The sequence below is a fragment of the Malurus melanocephalus genome, unplaced genomic scaffold (genome assembly GCF_030028575.1).
Source record: "Malurus melanocephalus ecotype Western Australia unplaced genomic scaffold, MMel_1.1 scaffold_121, whole genome shotgun sequence".
Taxonomy (NCBI): domain Eukaryota; kingdom Metazoa; phylum Chordata; class Aves; order Passeriformes; family Maluridae; genus Malurus; species Malurus melanocephalus.
This window is the reverse complement of record NW_026623353.1, coordinates 355,003-368,208: the sequence shown is the minus strand read 5'-3', so window position 1 is coordinate 368,208 and position 13,206 is coordinate 355,003. Positions and strand designations below refer to the sequence as shown.

At 38.9% G+C, this 13,206-nt stretch overlaps 1 protein-coding gene across 18 annotated transcripts in view; it reads right to left on the bottom strand.

The window, feature by feature from the left end:
• Positions 1-1,793: 1,793 nt before the first annotated feature.
• STOX2 (storkhead box 2) overlaps positions 1,794-13,206 on the bottom strand; it is a 142,720-nt gene continuing 131,307 nt past the window's right edge. For 17 of the 18 annotated variants that reach the window (XM_057370179.1, XM_057370191.1, XM_057370197.1 and 14 more), the window contains 2 exons: positions 10,542-12,807; positions 1,794-6,015 (listed from right to left, as the gene is read on the bottom strand). In XM_057370179.1, coding sequence (XP_057226162.1) covers positions 5,820-6,015; positions 10,542-12,807 — 2,462 coding nt within the window. In that variant the 3' untranslated portion in view covers positions 1,794-5,819. Of the gene's footprint in view, positions 6,016-10,537; positions 12,808-13,206 lie in introns of those variants that run through there. The other variant, XM_057370181.1, reaches the window with a different exon arrangement.

The following is a 13,206-nucleotide window of genomic DNA, read 5'->3' as shown; positions in this document are numbered from 1 at the left end:
GCTCCTCTCAGCATCAGGATGTCCTATTTGCCAGAGGCTGGGTGCATCTCAGCTGGGCACTGACGCATTCAGTGGAAATCACACACCTCCTGAAGCTGTCAACCTCACATCCAGTCCAAATCAGCACTCCCTTGCACACTTACTTAATGGCCCAAAGAGCTTTTWTAAAGCACAAGGGAACACAGTAAGTTGTTAGGATATTTGTTTTTCTGAGATTTCTGCTTTGTTGTGCATGGTTTCCTAAGTGAGGGAGAGAAACAGCATGTTAAATGGAAATGAAAGTATACTCCCTAAAAACCACCGATGAGTGCAAAGAATCCACTTAGAACATATAACCAAATGTTATTTAATATCTTAAAAAGTAACACAATCCAAAATGGATATTTCACACAACACTACATAAACAACATGAACACAATATTACCATATGGAGGGACTTTCAAATATAGACTTACAAAAATCCCTGTCCTTTTTTTTCCTTTAAATTATTATACTAAGCATGACAAGTAATCATCATTTACAATATGGTACACTGACACAATAAAAACCATGTTACAAATGTGCTGTTATAAATCAGTAACGTTAGGGAAGACATTTCATGAACTGCAATTATTTCATATGAAATACTATACAATATAAACAGAACATCCATCTTGGATGACCTTTACAGCAACCAGAGACCAAGTAATTTTTAATTTTTTTTTCAGTGCAAACACATTTATACAAGGCAGTCTTGGCTGCAAAACTCCCTTCTAACATACAGTAAGTCCCACTTGCATTTATTAACTCATTTAAACCTAATGCAACAGCCACATTCAGTCACTCACAGAAAATTACCTGCAGAATTATGATCCCTTCAAACTTAAAATCTCCTCCACACATAAAAGTAACATCTGTGCCAATTACTCCAAGGGCCCTTTCATACTTGTGGGTGGGTATCCTTTGGGTGGCTCTAACCRCTATCCAACACGAGGGCAGTGCACCACATGGAAAATCACCCTTCCGAGGTGGGGCACACATGGTGGCTGTCACGGCATCCCGGCTGGATGGCTGTGCGTTTCAGCAGGGATTCAGCCCAGGCTGCCCTTCCAGAGCCAGGTGCGTGGCCTTATGCTCCTTCTCTGCATTTAGTGTCTCGGGGCGGGGGGAGGAACACGGAAACCCTCAGCTCAGAACTGAGCTTCAATGGAGTTAACGACCCATTCCCATCTCTCTCAGATCCGTGGAGATCAGGGCAGTTATGCCAGATTAGCACTCGCATAACTGAAAACAATGTTCAGAGCGCCACTATAAAAGAAGTGTGATAGTCCCGTTTCTTCTAGCACCAGCTTGGTTTTTGGTGGGTCCACTGCATGTGTCTYATGCAGTAATGATGCACTTTACTTATGCTAGGGGGAACATTTTAGATATATACCCTTTTTTTTAAAGAATTTAGTAAAAAATAGAACTTTTCTCTCTAATACTGTACAGTTTTCTTCAGAAGAGCAAAGAGAATTGTAAACTATGGGTATGACACCAGATTAGGGGTGCTATTTGCTTTCTCAGCACAACAATTTGAACAATTGTGTTGGGAAAAGCACTGCAAAATGTATTTGAAAAACAAATTTTAATTAACGCAACTGTTTCTAAAACCTACGCTGCCAGGACTTGTATGACTGCAAACTTCTTTTTAGAACTGCTAATCCAAGAGTGTCTGCAGGTCTGTAAAGTAGTTTCTTCCTTAAATGAACTGAATGCATCAAAAGAATAACTTCCGAGTATAAACATGAAACACTTTGGTTAAACTTCTGTTAAACTTCTTTCAGTAACYTTAAGAAAGCAACTAGTTAATAAGTTAGTCTGCAGACTCTTAGTCTTTGCTTTTTCCAGTGGGCCCAGACAAAAAGCAGGGTCAGTCAACTCTGCCTACCTCACAGGCAAGTACTTTGAGACCCTCAGCCAAAAAGRTGTGATTTAAGTACAAAGTATTGTCTGTGCTCATGATGGCCTCTGAATAGTGGTTTGCTTGTTCTCTTTTCTAACAATGACTACTGCTGGCAAGCACTTAGGCCATGGTTTTCATAAAATATTTGTTTTCCAATACATTTTTATTTTTTTAAGTTGAGTGAACGTTGTTTCATATGTAAGTCAGTGGTCCAGGGAGTCAAATGGCTAATGATTTCTTCYAAATTTTAACTGAAATATTTAAAATGGCAAAATCAGCTCAACTGATGATTGTATATTAATTTKCATCAGGATAATGGTACTAGGTTTGCTGAAAGGTGTTCATAAATCGGGATTTGTATATAATGCGATCTGCTTAGGTTCAACTGCCACTTTTTTCCTTTGGTTTTTGTAAAAATCTTTCTTCCCTCTTGAAAGGTGGCTTGTTGCAGCTGGCTATCTTTCAAAAGTTAGCTTAATTTTTCTTGGAAACTTGCCCACGTTCTTTGAACAATAGGCACATACCTTGAGTAGGGACCCTAATGCTGCTTCCAGCAATGTCAATTAAAGGCTGTTGATAATTTCTACAGGAGCAAATATTTTAGATGCATACAATCTAGAGACCAGCATGCGTATCATTAAAGGAAGAGCTGTTTCAACACCCTTGCCAGTTCAGAGAAACCATGATGTACTAATTTGACAAAGATGGAGGCAGAATAGGGCCCCAAATACCTGAAGGCTGCCAAGAAAATACCCAGAGTGTCTTCTGTTAAACCCCAAACTGTCAATCATATTTCAGACTGAAGATGTTTCTAATTTGTTAAATTACAAATACATTTTCAAGTTCTACCAGGCAGAAATTTTAGCAGTAACTGGGGAGAGGATGGAAGGTTTCAGCCTCCCTTTCACTTTTATCCCAATTATGCAGCCTTGTCAAAGTCTTTAAGTGACTCATCTGAAAGCCATCTTTTTAACATTGTAGAAGAAAATTGTGGCAATGGAAACATGATGACTTCATATGCAAGCTTTGACACACAAGAGAACGCCATGACCTAATGCTTCAAAGTTTCTAACCTTGCTTTGTACAATACACTTTTCATGTTGCTGCATTTCATCAAATTCATGGAGGTAGTTATATGCGTAAAAAAAATTACCATAAAAGTAACATGTTGTATTATAATAATACATATTAAGTGTGCAAAATGCCGACAGATTTGTGTTGACCCTTTACAGTTGAACACAATACAGATTCAACCTAATCTAACTCTGTAAACCTTTAAATTGATACATTAGCAGAATGACAGATAAGCAACCACATAATACAAGGCTATGATTTCATCAAAGGATTAGGGTGACATAAAGCACTCAAGCTCCACTCTCGTGGTTTTGTTACCAGAACCTCAAGATGGAATTTCCTTATTTTCCATTGTTGATTTTAAAAGGAAAAGAAAAAAAATCAAGATTAGAACGTTTCTATTTGAAACTTCTGTTTACATTCCATATTCCAGGAGTCACATTAATATTGGTACAATGCCATGTCAACATTAATATGACATTTATGTTGTCTGCTGGTCTCTGGGAACTTTASGAAATAACATACTATACAGTTTATAGGTATGTACTATTATGTTTTCTTGGAATTATGTCTTCTGTACAACCAGCTGCCTGCATAAATTCTGATTAGCTTATGACAAACAATTATTTCCCGAAAGGTGAAACCTGTTTCTGCTCTTCACATTTTAATACTGCCGTTAGTACTTCAGATCATCACTGTAATTTTATCATTTCGACATTTTTATTTACTGAATTGATACATACTACTGATGTCAGAGCTCATCTCAGAAACAAAATCACAGTCAGCCACTGCATAGTATATGACAACTCCCCACAAGAACTCTGACTCTACAGTTCGCATGGAATAAGTACGGCTGGAGTTACATATCAAACAGTAAGATGCATCATGCAAAGCATTATAGGGTAATTAGAGCATATCTTGGAAGGTATGATAAGGCAGAAGGCTAAAGGCCAAGTGACTTTGATAACCAACCAAAAGCACAATAACTTCTTTCATGTGCACTGAAAGGTCTTATTGCTCCTATGAAATGSAAATTATACACTGAAATCAATGAAAACAGATCTGTCCATCTGTCAATGGATTGGGTATTCTTGAGTGAACAGGAAACTGACTGTATCCAGAGTTAGAAAGCTGTTTTATAAGCAAATTAACAATATCCGACAGTGTAACATATGGCTGAATCTTCAGTAAAGACTTCTGATGACAACAGAGAACATAAGTGAAGCTCAAATGACTTTGTATACAGAGTAATAAATGTCACCAGAACCTGATGAAAATACTGGGTTTTAATATGTACAGTTGGGTTTTATACCTGTGTACTACAAGAGCTAGACAGGGTAAATGCCCCTTTAATATGAAACCGTTCGGGCTGTTGCACATTTTAGTATCTTTGTTATTCTTCCACCAATTTGTCTGTTCTTATAGAAAMGTCAGTTTGTTGCACTACCAGGCTGCACAGTAACAGAGTAACAGAGCAGAATGTGACCCTACACCTAAAATTACTCTTGGAGTTTAACTATCTGTAGAATTTACTCTGCAGTAATTAGAACAGTACTAATTACACTGGAGTAACAGTTCAGGGAAGCAATTAGGATGTACTGTGCCTGCAGGACTCAGATTTCTACTGCAAACCAAGTGGACACATTGAATTTCTAGAAAGCAGACATGTCCATAAAATTGCAAATAACATCCACTGAATAAAAAGGCCAGAAGTTTATAATTCTCTAAATTTTGTTCTCTGATAATCATTACACTGTATGCTAGTTTTAATAGCCTAATTTAGGCACTCTATTTAATAAGCTACATAAAATAGATTTATGTCCTTCCACTAGAAAGAAATCAATTCTTCAGGCCATACTTGTCATTTATATCATAAAGGATATTTTTGTTCCAAGAAATTAGTTCTCCTGATTYCTATATTAATGGCAAGTTGCAATACCAGAAGTGACACAGAATTAGATTATCTTTTTAAAATATGTGAATTATACTTAAGATATTTAATATATTTTGTGTCACTCCACATTGTGGCTCCATGACAATTATATCTTTCCCTTCCCCCCCCCCACTCCCCCCTCTATGTAAAGGTCCACCTCCTCACTGGTGACTATGGAAGGTTAAGTAACAAGGCTCTTTAAGTAAACATCTCTCACACTTTTGAAAAAAATGGAGGAGATGCCTCCCTTCCCACCCTCCATATCTAGAAAAAAAGCAAATCAAAACAAACCCTAAACCTCCTTTTACTTGCTTAACCAGGAATTTGTAAAATTGTGTCACAAAAATGCACAGTGAAAATGACTGATTAGTATTCATAATTCACATATAGAGCTGAGGTCATGACTTGTCATGTTTGGCATTGTTTTTCCTCATGATGATCCGGGCTAGTTACTTTCAGCAGTGGCTCAGTTTTTGAAGTGAAAAGTTATGAACTCTGCAGCAGAGTTTAGCCTCTGACCAGGGGCATCACACATCTGTGGCATTTTTTTAAATGAAGTTGGCAACTGCATGGACATTGAAAATGCAGATTACACTTACAGTGTCTAGACTTTCATATATGTGCTCAGTTACAATTAAGTGAAGCAAAAAAGTGTACATATTATCCCTACTGCTATTCTCTTGCTACAGAGCCGCAAATGTGAAAAGCAATACCTTGAAATAAAGATTTCTTTGTTGCCCCTAGTCTACATAGCAGCACAGTTTAAGTAAACACTAAAACTGTGGTTGAGATGCTTGTTTTTTATTTCCCCGAAGATGTAAACATCAGTCCCTGTGTCGTAAACTTTGCTGTATAGGGTGAGACAGACGATCTGAGGCAGGCTGACTATCAGACACTAGTGACAGAAGCTTGCAGGCAGTTACCAGGTTTCTGCAGTTTCTCAGCTTCACTTGTGGGTGGGTCTGCAGTGGCTCGGAAGCTGAACGTTGGTCCTGCACCACCATGTGCAGGGCTCAGAGCTGGGTTCTGACGTCTGTTGCTTTCAACAATACTTGAAGTGTTGGATGCCAGGCTCTCACGAGTACTGGAACAGAAAAGAAACATATACACACACTCGTATATGACATGCCTATATACATATATATATATATATATATTGACCAGACAGGAAAGAGAAAAGAGTGTTTTGCAATAGGTTTCCAGTGTTTGCATCACATAATGTCACATCAATGAATCAGCTCATTTTGACAGCACACATATGTTCCTCCAATATATGTCCCAGAGGTGCTCAGCACTCATCATACCACAACAAAGATACAGCACTAAGCACAGCTGAAGCTGTCACACAAACTGTAAGCTGAACCAGTATCAAGCATCTGGGTTTTTCACCCAAGGAAATAGCTTCCATCTTGCACTTGGAATGTACTAATTTTCTTTCCTGGCTGGTGCATTTTTGCGCTAAGTAGCTTCATCAAATCAGCTCTGTGACTAGGCAGAGCTAGGATGGCAATTATATAACACAGCACCCTCTGCTGCCTCCTCTTCTACCCATGTTTTTTACACAAAATATTAAATAGAAGTTTTACCTTGCATTAAACCCACAATGCTTCTAAATGCAACACTTCAATTTTCCTTTGCAGCTGAGATGATTGCAACTTACCAAGACACTGAGAAATCTTAACTGCCTGGTCTGTGATCTTGCCCTGAGCAGCAATTAGTGCTGCTAGTTCATTCAGAAAATGGACAATGTTCCTTTAGTTCTAACATAACATTTAACCACAAGAGTGACAGGACACTTAGTACTTTTGAAGATTAAGCCTTTAAATGATACATCCAATTATGAATGCAGAGAAGCTTTTATTTTAGTTTACAGCTTTTAAAAAACTCAGCCATGACAGGCCAAGGCTACTTTTACTAGTACTACCCTTTTTGTTGCCTTTACACTATTAAATTCTTGATCTTCAAATAATGTGTACCTGTTTAGAAACAGATTTGCTTTCAAACAGCCATGTGGCCCCCTGGTAATGTATCCTTCACGTGTACTCCTACTTCTCTGTAAAATGACATCACCACTTGCTACAGAGATGTTTACAGAATGCAGTTAGGGGACTSAATGCAGTTGTTAAATAAGCACTGGAAACAAGGATACTAATAACAAAAGTTTCATGGTCAGTTTAAAGCCAATCTAAATTTAGTTGCAACTGGAAGAAGCAGCTCTTGCCTGCCTTGTGTGGACCTGATCCTGCCACGTTTCTGCTGCTTCCCTGACTAAGCCTTGCATGCAGCCAGCCACATCAGGGATCTGAGTTAAATACTAGCTCTAAGAAAAAAAAAATAGTGCTAGCATCAGGGGAAGAGTAGAAATGCACAGCTTTAGATGGTGGCAGGGAAGAAATGTGTCAGTGCATGGCACAGGGTAAGGAAAGAATACTGTGCCTAGTTGTAGGGCAGATTTAAATCATCTTGAACTAACTGAATCTGGAAAATCAATGAGGCTTTTAGGAAAACTCTCACAGATCTTTCAAACTGGTCAAAATGATACAATCTTTTGCCAATGACTGCCTTATTGTCCATAGTTCCAAAGAGCTAAGACGGGTGACACACATAGTAAATTACTTCTGTGGGCTGCAATGTCATATGGTGCACTTCTCTTGCTCATTTTTTGCTTCCTCTCCCTGTTTTTGATAATAGATGCAAATCTTAGTTTTCAGAGATGATTTAGTATTGTATCATTTTTTATGGGACCACTAATTCCAGATCTTCAAACATTTTCAATTCTGATTTTACAAACTGACTGTTATAACATGTATACACAAAAACTTCATTGATAATTTTGCATGCAGAGTAATGCCAAAATCAGCTTTCTTTAGGTGACAAAGGAACAAGTATTAAATAAGCTCTAAAAATAAAGGAATAAAATTAATCTTGACAGCTAACATTTACTATATATAACTTGCATAAAAGCAATGAACAAAACATTGTGAGGCCTTTTTTCAATGGTGATTGATATGTTGACACATTCTGCACACAAATACTTTGGAAGCCAAATGACCATTGCAAGTCTCTTTGACTACAACCATTTCTTTCTAAACTTTTTTTACTGTCCTTTTTTTCAATTTATCAGACTTCAAAAGTGTATTTTTTGCTTTCATAGTGTGAAATTGGTAATTTTGATTTCCTAAACAAYGTTGCACACTCCAGTTTGAATGAAAAGATACCACCTCACCTCAGGAAGCAGAGTTACATCACCAGTGGAGGCTGGAAGAATATACCTGAGGAACATCACTCTATTCACAACCTATTATTACACCCTTCCCTAGGCATCTGCTGAAYGACTCTGTCAGACCTAGAATCTTACCAGATGGATGCTGGATGGCTATTTTGTATTTCCTGGAAAAGGGCTGTGGAGTACATTTCTTATTATAAGGTAGGATAATAATAACAGCATGGTACTTTTAGCCAAAGGGCTGAATTCACTCTCAGTTCAATTCATTTTTAGAGACTTATACCAAGGAGTGACCAAACTCAGCAAAACCATCAAATTTAATCATTTTGATGCAAAGCTCATGAAAAAGCTTTGAAATATCCAGACTATATGCTGATCTCACAAAACAAAATACCCTACAGAACGTTTTCATTTGTTTTTTTAAGCTTACGTTATGTGGCCTTGCCAAAAAACCCTGTATTTGTCAATAAGTAAATAGTAAAATTTTTTTWAAAGGATGTGTGGAACACAAACATTATTGAAAGCTGCTCATCTGTTCCCCTTTTGATTTAAACAAAGTGGTATAGCAGCACTAAATCCAGTATGCTCACCACATCCTGTTCTCTTGCTAGCTAAGTTTAACATAAACAGAAATTTTAGCTTTTGTGTAAATAACTAGGGAAGGAAATGTCTACCATTGCATTAATCTGACACACAAGTTTGATATTCAGCTAGCACACAAAACATTAGTCCAAGAACTGATTTCCAATCCAGTCAACATTCTGTCCTGCAGATGCCTCTCATACTTTGTGGAGTAACACAGGCTGAGATAGAAGAGAACACCACAACATGCTCCCCCACAAAAACTGACTGCAAGTAAAGCACTTCAACTACAGGAAGAGATTACATTTAAAAAAGAACAGTGCAAACGTTTCACACAACAGTTCTATGTGAGAAAGACATCAAGCATCTGCAGACCAATCAATAACAGAAATTCAAAACCTTCTCAAGCTTATTTTTTAGGGCAGACTCAGTGTAAGCGGTATGATTTATTGAAATTATKTTTCAAGTTTTTTATTCAGAAAAACTATATATTTGCTAAAAGCCTGCTCTAGTTTGATATATYGCTGAAAGCTGCACCAGGCTCACTAATTTATGTAATTTCATTAATATCAAGGGGAAATAACGATCAAATCCAAAGGAATTTCTTCCAGAGTGAAAGGACTTCAATTGAAAGCGCAATTTAGTCCTATGTAGGAACAGGAAATCCTTCACGTCTTCCTGAGAGCCTTTGCTATAGATGTAAAAAATATGGACTTCTGAGGAATAAGAACACCATTTACAGGGGAAAACAAAAAAGGGACAAAACAAAAAAAAAATCTCTATTTTTTTCATGTAATACAAAATCAGTCTTGGAGGTTTTATTTTTAAACATAGGCAATAAATAATTTAAGCTTAAGTAAGATACTATAAGAGAACTACTACTGTAAATTATTTCTGTATTCTTAGAGTCATTGTTTTGAAGTCTGATGAGTTGCTATCCTGGTCAAACAAAACTGGTAAAGCTCCATTCCATCAAGGATCTGACTGCCAAAGGTCAGACAGACAAGGAAGAAGGTTCGAGTAAAGGATTCTTAACCTGGAAATGAAYTTGAGAAACCTCCAGGGCAAGGAATGCACCAACAGCTCTTTCCTCCCTACACTTGTAAGATTTCTAGCACACTGAGATGATGTCTGAAATCCCTGAAATAGAAGTTACTGACCAGCACCATCACACGTAACAAACATCTGGACTCTTTTCCCAAGTATTTTAGACAAGGCAYCTCCCTCTCAGCAGTGTTAAGTCAACTCTGAAGTTCAAATATCCTGAGCACTTTTAACCTGCAAGGGAAGTGGCTATTCCAGTCTCACCAGTTTCGAATGGTTTCTAGATACACTTGCAAAATTTTTGAAGAAAACAAACAAGAAAGCCCAAACACAAAACAACATAATTTGTTTTTCTTTTTTTCTGAACCAAAGATTATGCCACCTAGTCATGCCTAGTTTTTCCATTAGTCTGGTTGATGGTATCTTAGAGGGGTAAGGGAAAGAAAGAGAGGGGAAGAGCATACAGGAGCTCATCCCTTCTATTCTAAATGCTAACACAAGTTGAACACAGAAATAAAAGGATACAGGGAGGTTTTCAGCAAACAAAAAATTAACAGCTACAGAATCAATGYTGTAAATGGTCATTGGTTTCTTACTGGATGGTGGGAAATCCACACATCTGAATAGAGGATTCCAGAGCTATAGGAAACACTGCCTGAAAATGTGTGAAATTGTTTCTGTCACCAAAATCACACACACATAAAGCCATAAATGGAACTTCCTAGTCATTAAAGCTGCAATGAATGTGACAGTCCTACCGTGGAGAGTTGAACCCGCTGTCCACAGTAATGCTGCTGCTGTCCATGCTGTCCAGGCGGGCTGAGTGGGTGGCTCTCTGGTTGTTGCTATTTTCTGTTTCTTTCGGGGTGAGAAGGGTAAGATTTTTCTCAAATTTTCGCTGCAGATCCCTTTCTTTTTCTCTCTCTAGGAGCCACTGCATTGTACCAACATCATCCCGGTTCTTTTCTTCCTCGGCATTTTTGTTGGTTCCTTCCTCTGAGTCATCATCATCAGATACRTTGTAGTAGTCAAAGGAGGCCTCCTGGTTCCCTGTTGTCTCTTGCTGTCTCTGAGAAACAGGCATGACTTGTGTGACTGAGGTTACCATCGCTTGTTCAAGTTTCTCACATCTGACTGGCAACGTGTCAGAGGGGGTCTTTTGATGGGGCTTTAGCAGAGGTGTGTTAGACTTATGATAACTGTTCACAGAAAGAGTGTTATGCAGAGGCTTGAAGAGTGTATCCTTGCTAAATATTTCTTTCCTTTTATCAAGGCTGCTTGATTCAGCGCTATGGTGTTGAACCAGCCGCCCGTTTGCAATCACCTCTGGAGTTTGGCTGGCAATCACTGAACCACTGCTTGGGCCCTTTGGGGACTCCTCCTTGTGCACCCCAGGTTCCCTAGCAATATGTTGAGACTGTCTTTCTGTGGAAGTCATTTTTTTCAGCCCATCTGTCATTGTTAGCGTATCATGATCCTCTTTATTCTTTCCCAGAGGTGATGGAGCAGTAAGCACAGTCTCACTGGATGTGTTGCACTGAAAATAGTCATCAACTGCAGATTTTGTTGTGCAGGAGTTGAGTTCACTATATGATGGCAAATTCTCTGTAGGCTTGCCTTGATCCAATAGGCTACAAGAACTGGGGGTTTCTACACTGCCACCAGCTTTTTCAGGGATGCAAGTCTCTTTGTAGCTTGCGGATGATATCAGAGCCCTTTGATGACTGAGCGACTGAGATGGCCTTAAGGTACTATCATCGATATAGGCTTGGCTAGTTGTTTGGTCATCTGGGCTACAGCCTTCACCTATATCTTCAGGTGTGCCTAAAGCAGCTGAGCCCAGAGGTCCCTTGGAGTTATCCATGGATCTAGACCTTTCTTTAGCTTTACTGGACCGCTCATTCCTTGATCTTCTATCCTGTGTATGGCTGTGGCTCCGATGGACCTTGGAGTGGGAACTTCCCCTGGAAGGTTCAGGAAAAGGCATTTCAGTTCTTCTTTTGGCCAGTTCACCAGACACATCCCACTCTGGTGTCATGGGAAAGTGAGATTCAATCATGTTAGGATTGCTGTGCATTATGTAATTATCTCCCTTGTGTTCTATTATAAAACAGCCTTCCCGTGGGGATCGAGTCAATGGATCATAGAACTCATACTCCCTTTCAGCAGGTATATCCAAGTGAGAGCCATCTGATGGGTCTCCTTTGGACACCCGGGTCTTGCTGTGCGATCTCGATTTCCCATGAGACTTTCTGTGATTCCTGCTCTTTTTACTTCGTCCGCTGTGGTGAGCTGAAGATCCTGCTTTGCTTCGTTGAGCTTTTTCTTCTTCAAGTTTCTTCATTAGTGCAGTGTGTCTCATGACATTTTCCACAGTCAAGTCTGGGTTAATGCGCCTAATAATCTCCATTTCTACCTCTCTAGGTATAGTGGTAGGGGTGTCCTCATCCCTTAGCGGCCACTCCTCTGGAGGAAACTGGGCAGAGAAATTTGCCAACTGTTTGGTCTTATCCTTCTTAAAACTTAATCGGAATAATTTGAGTCCAAATTTCTTAGACTGCTTTTCTACATCCTTAGGCTTTGTGAGTGTCTCTGCTTTATATGAAAAATTGACAGTACTTTTACTTTTCTCAGTAGGTGGGACCTGACATAATGAAGGAGGACAGTATGAGTCTTTACAGTCTTTTGCTGATTTCCTCTGTAGGGTAGATGCATGCATGCTGTGCATGTCTTCTCTGCAACAATGGCAGGAGTCGCAGTGGTTTTTGGGTAGTGTTCGGTCCCTGACACATCCTGAGGTGGATGGAGTTATAGTTCCTTGTTGTGGAGAGGTACATTGAGACCTGTCAGGTATCCTCTCATCCAAATGGTACCATTTGCTGTTAGTTCTTATGAGAGATGGTGTTATAAAGTAAGTCTGTGGGGTTACAATGAAATAACCATCTGGAGTTGGGTATATTTTCCTCTCCCGTACAAGCATATTCAAAGTATGACGAAGGATTTCTGGACTGGGTGTTGGAACTCCTAGAAATGACAGTAAACATATATCACGAAGTGCATAAAATTGTGTACGACTCCCTGATTTCCCCGTCCCCAACAAAAAGCTTCTTCCATGTGCAATCTGGAATATGCTGAACAAACAACTCCAGTAAAGTATTTTGTTAGGCACTTTCTTCTCTATTTATTTCTCCACTCACCTCCTACACTTCAGATATATCAACTATTAATTAAGTAGAAAGGAGGCCATTAATAAAGTGCCAAAAAAACCCCAAGAGAACTTCTAATCACTTCCATTGTACAGGTGACCTTAAGCTAGAAGAAGGAATCACTGAAAATCAGACTGTCAGGGTAAATATTTTACTTTTATTCTTCTTCCAACTAAGTACTTACATCCAAATTTACCAGAACCATTCTTACAAAGCC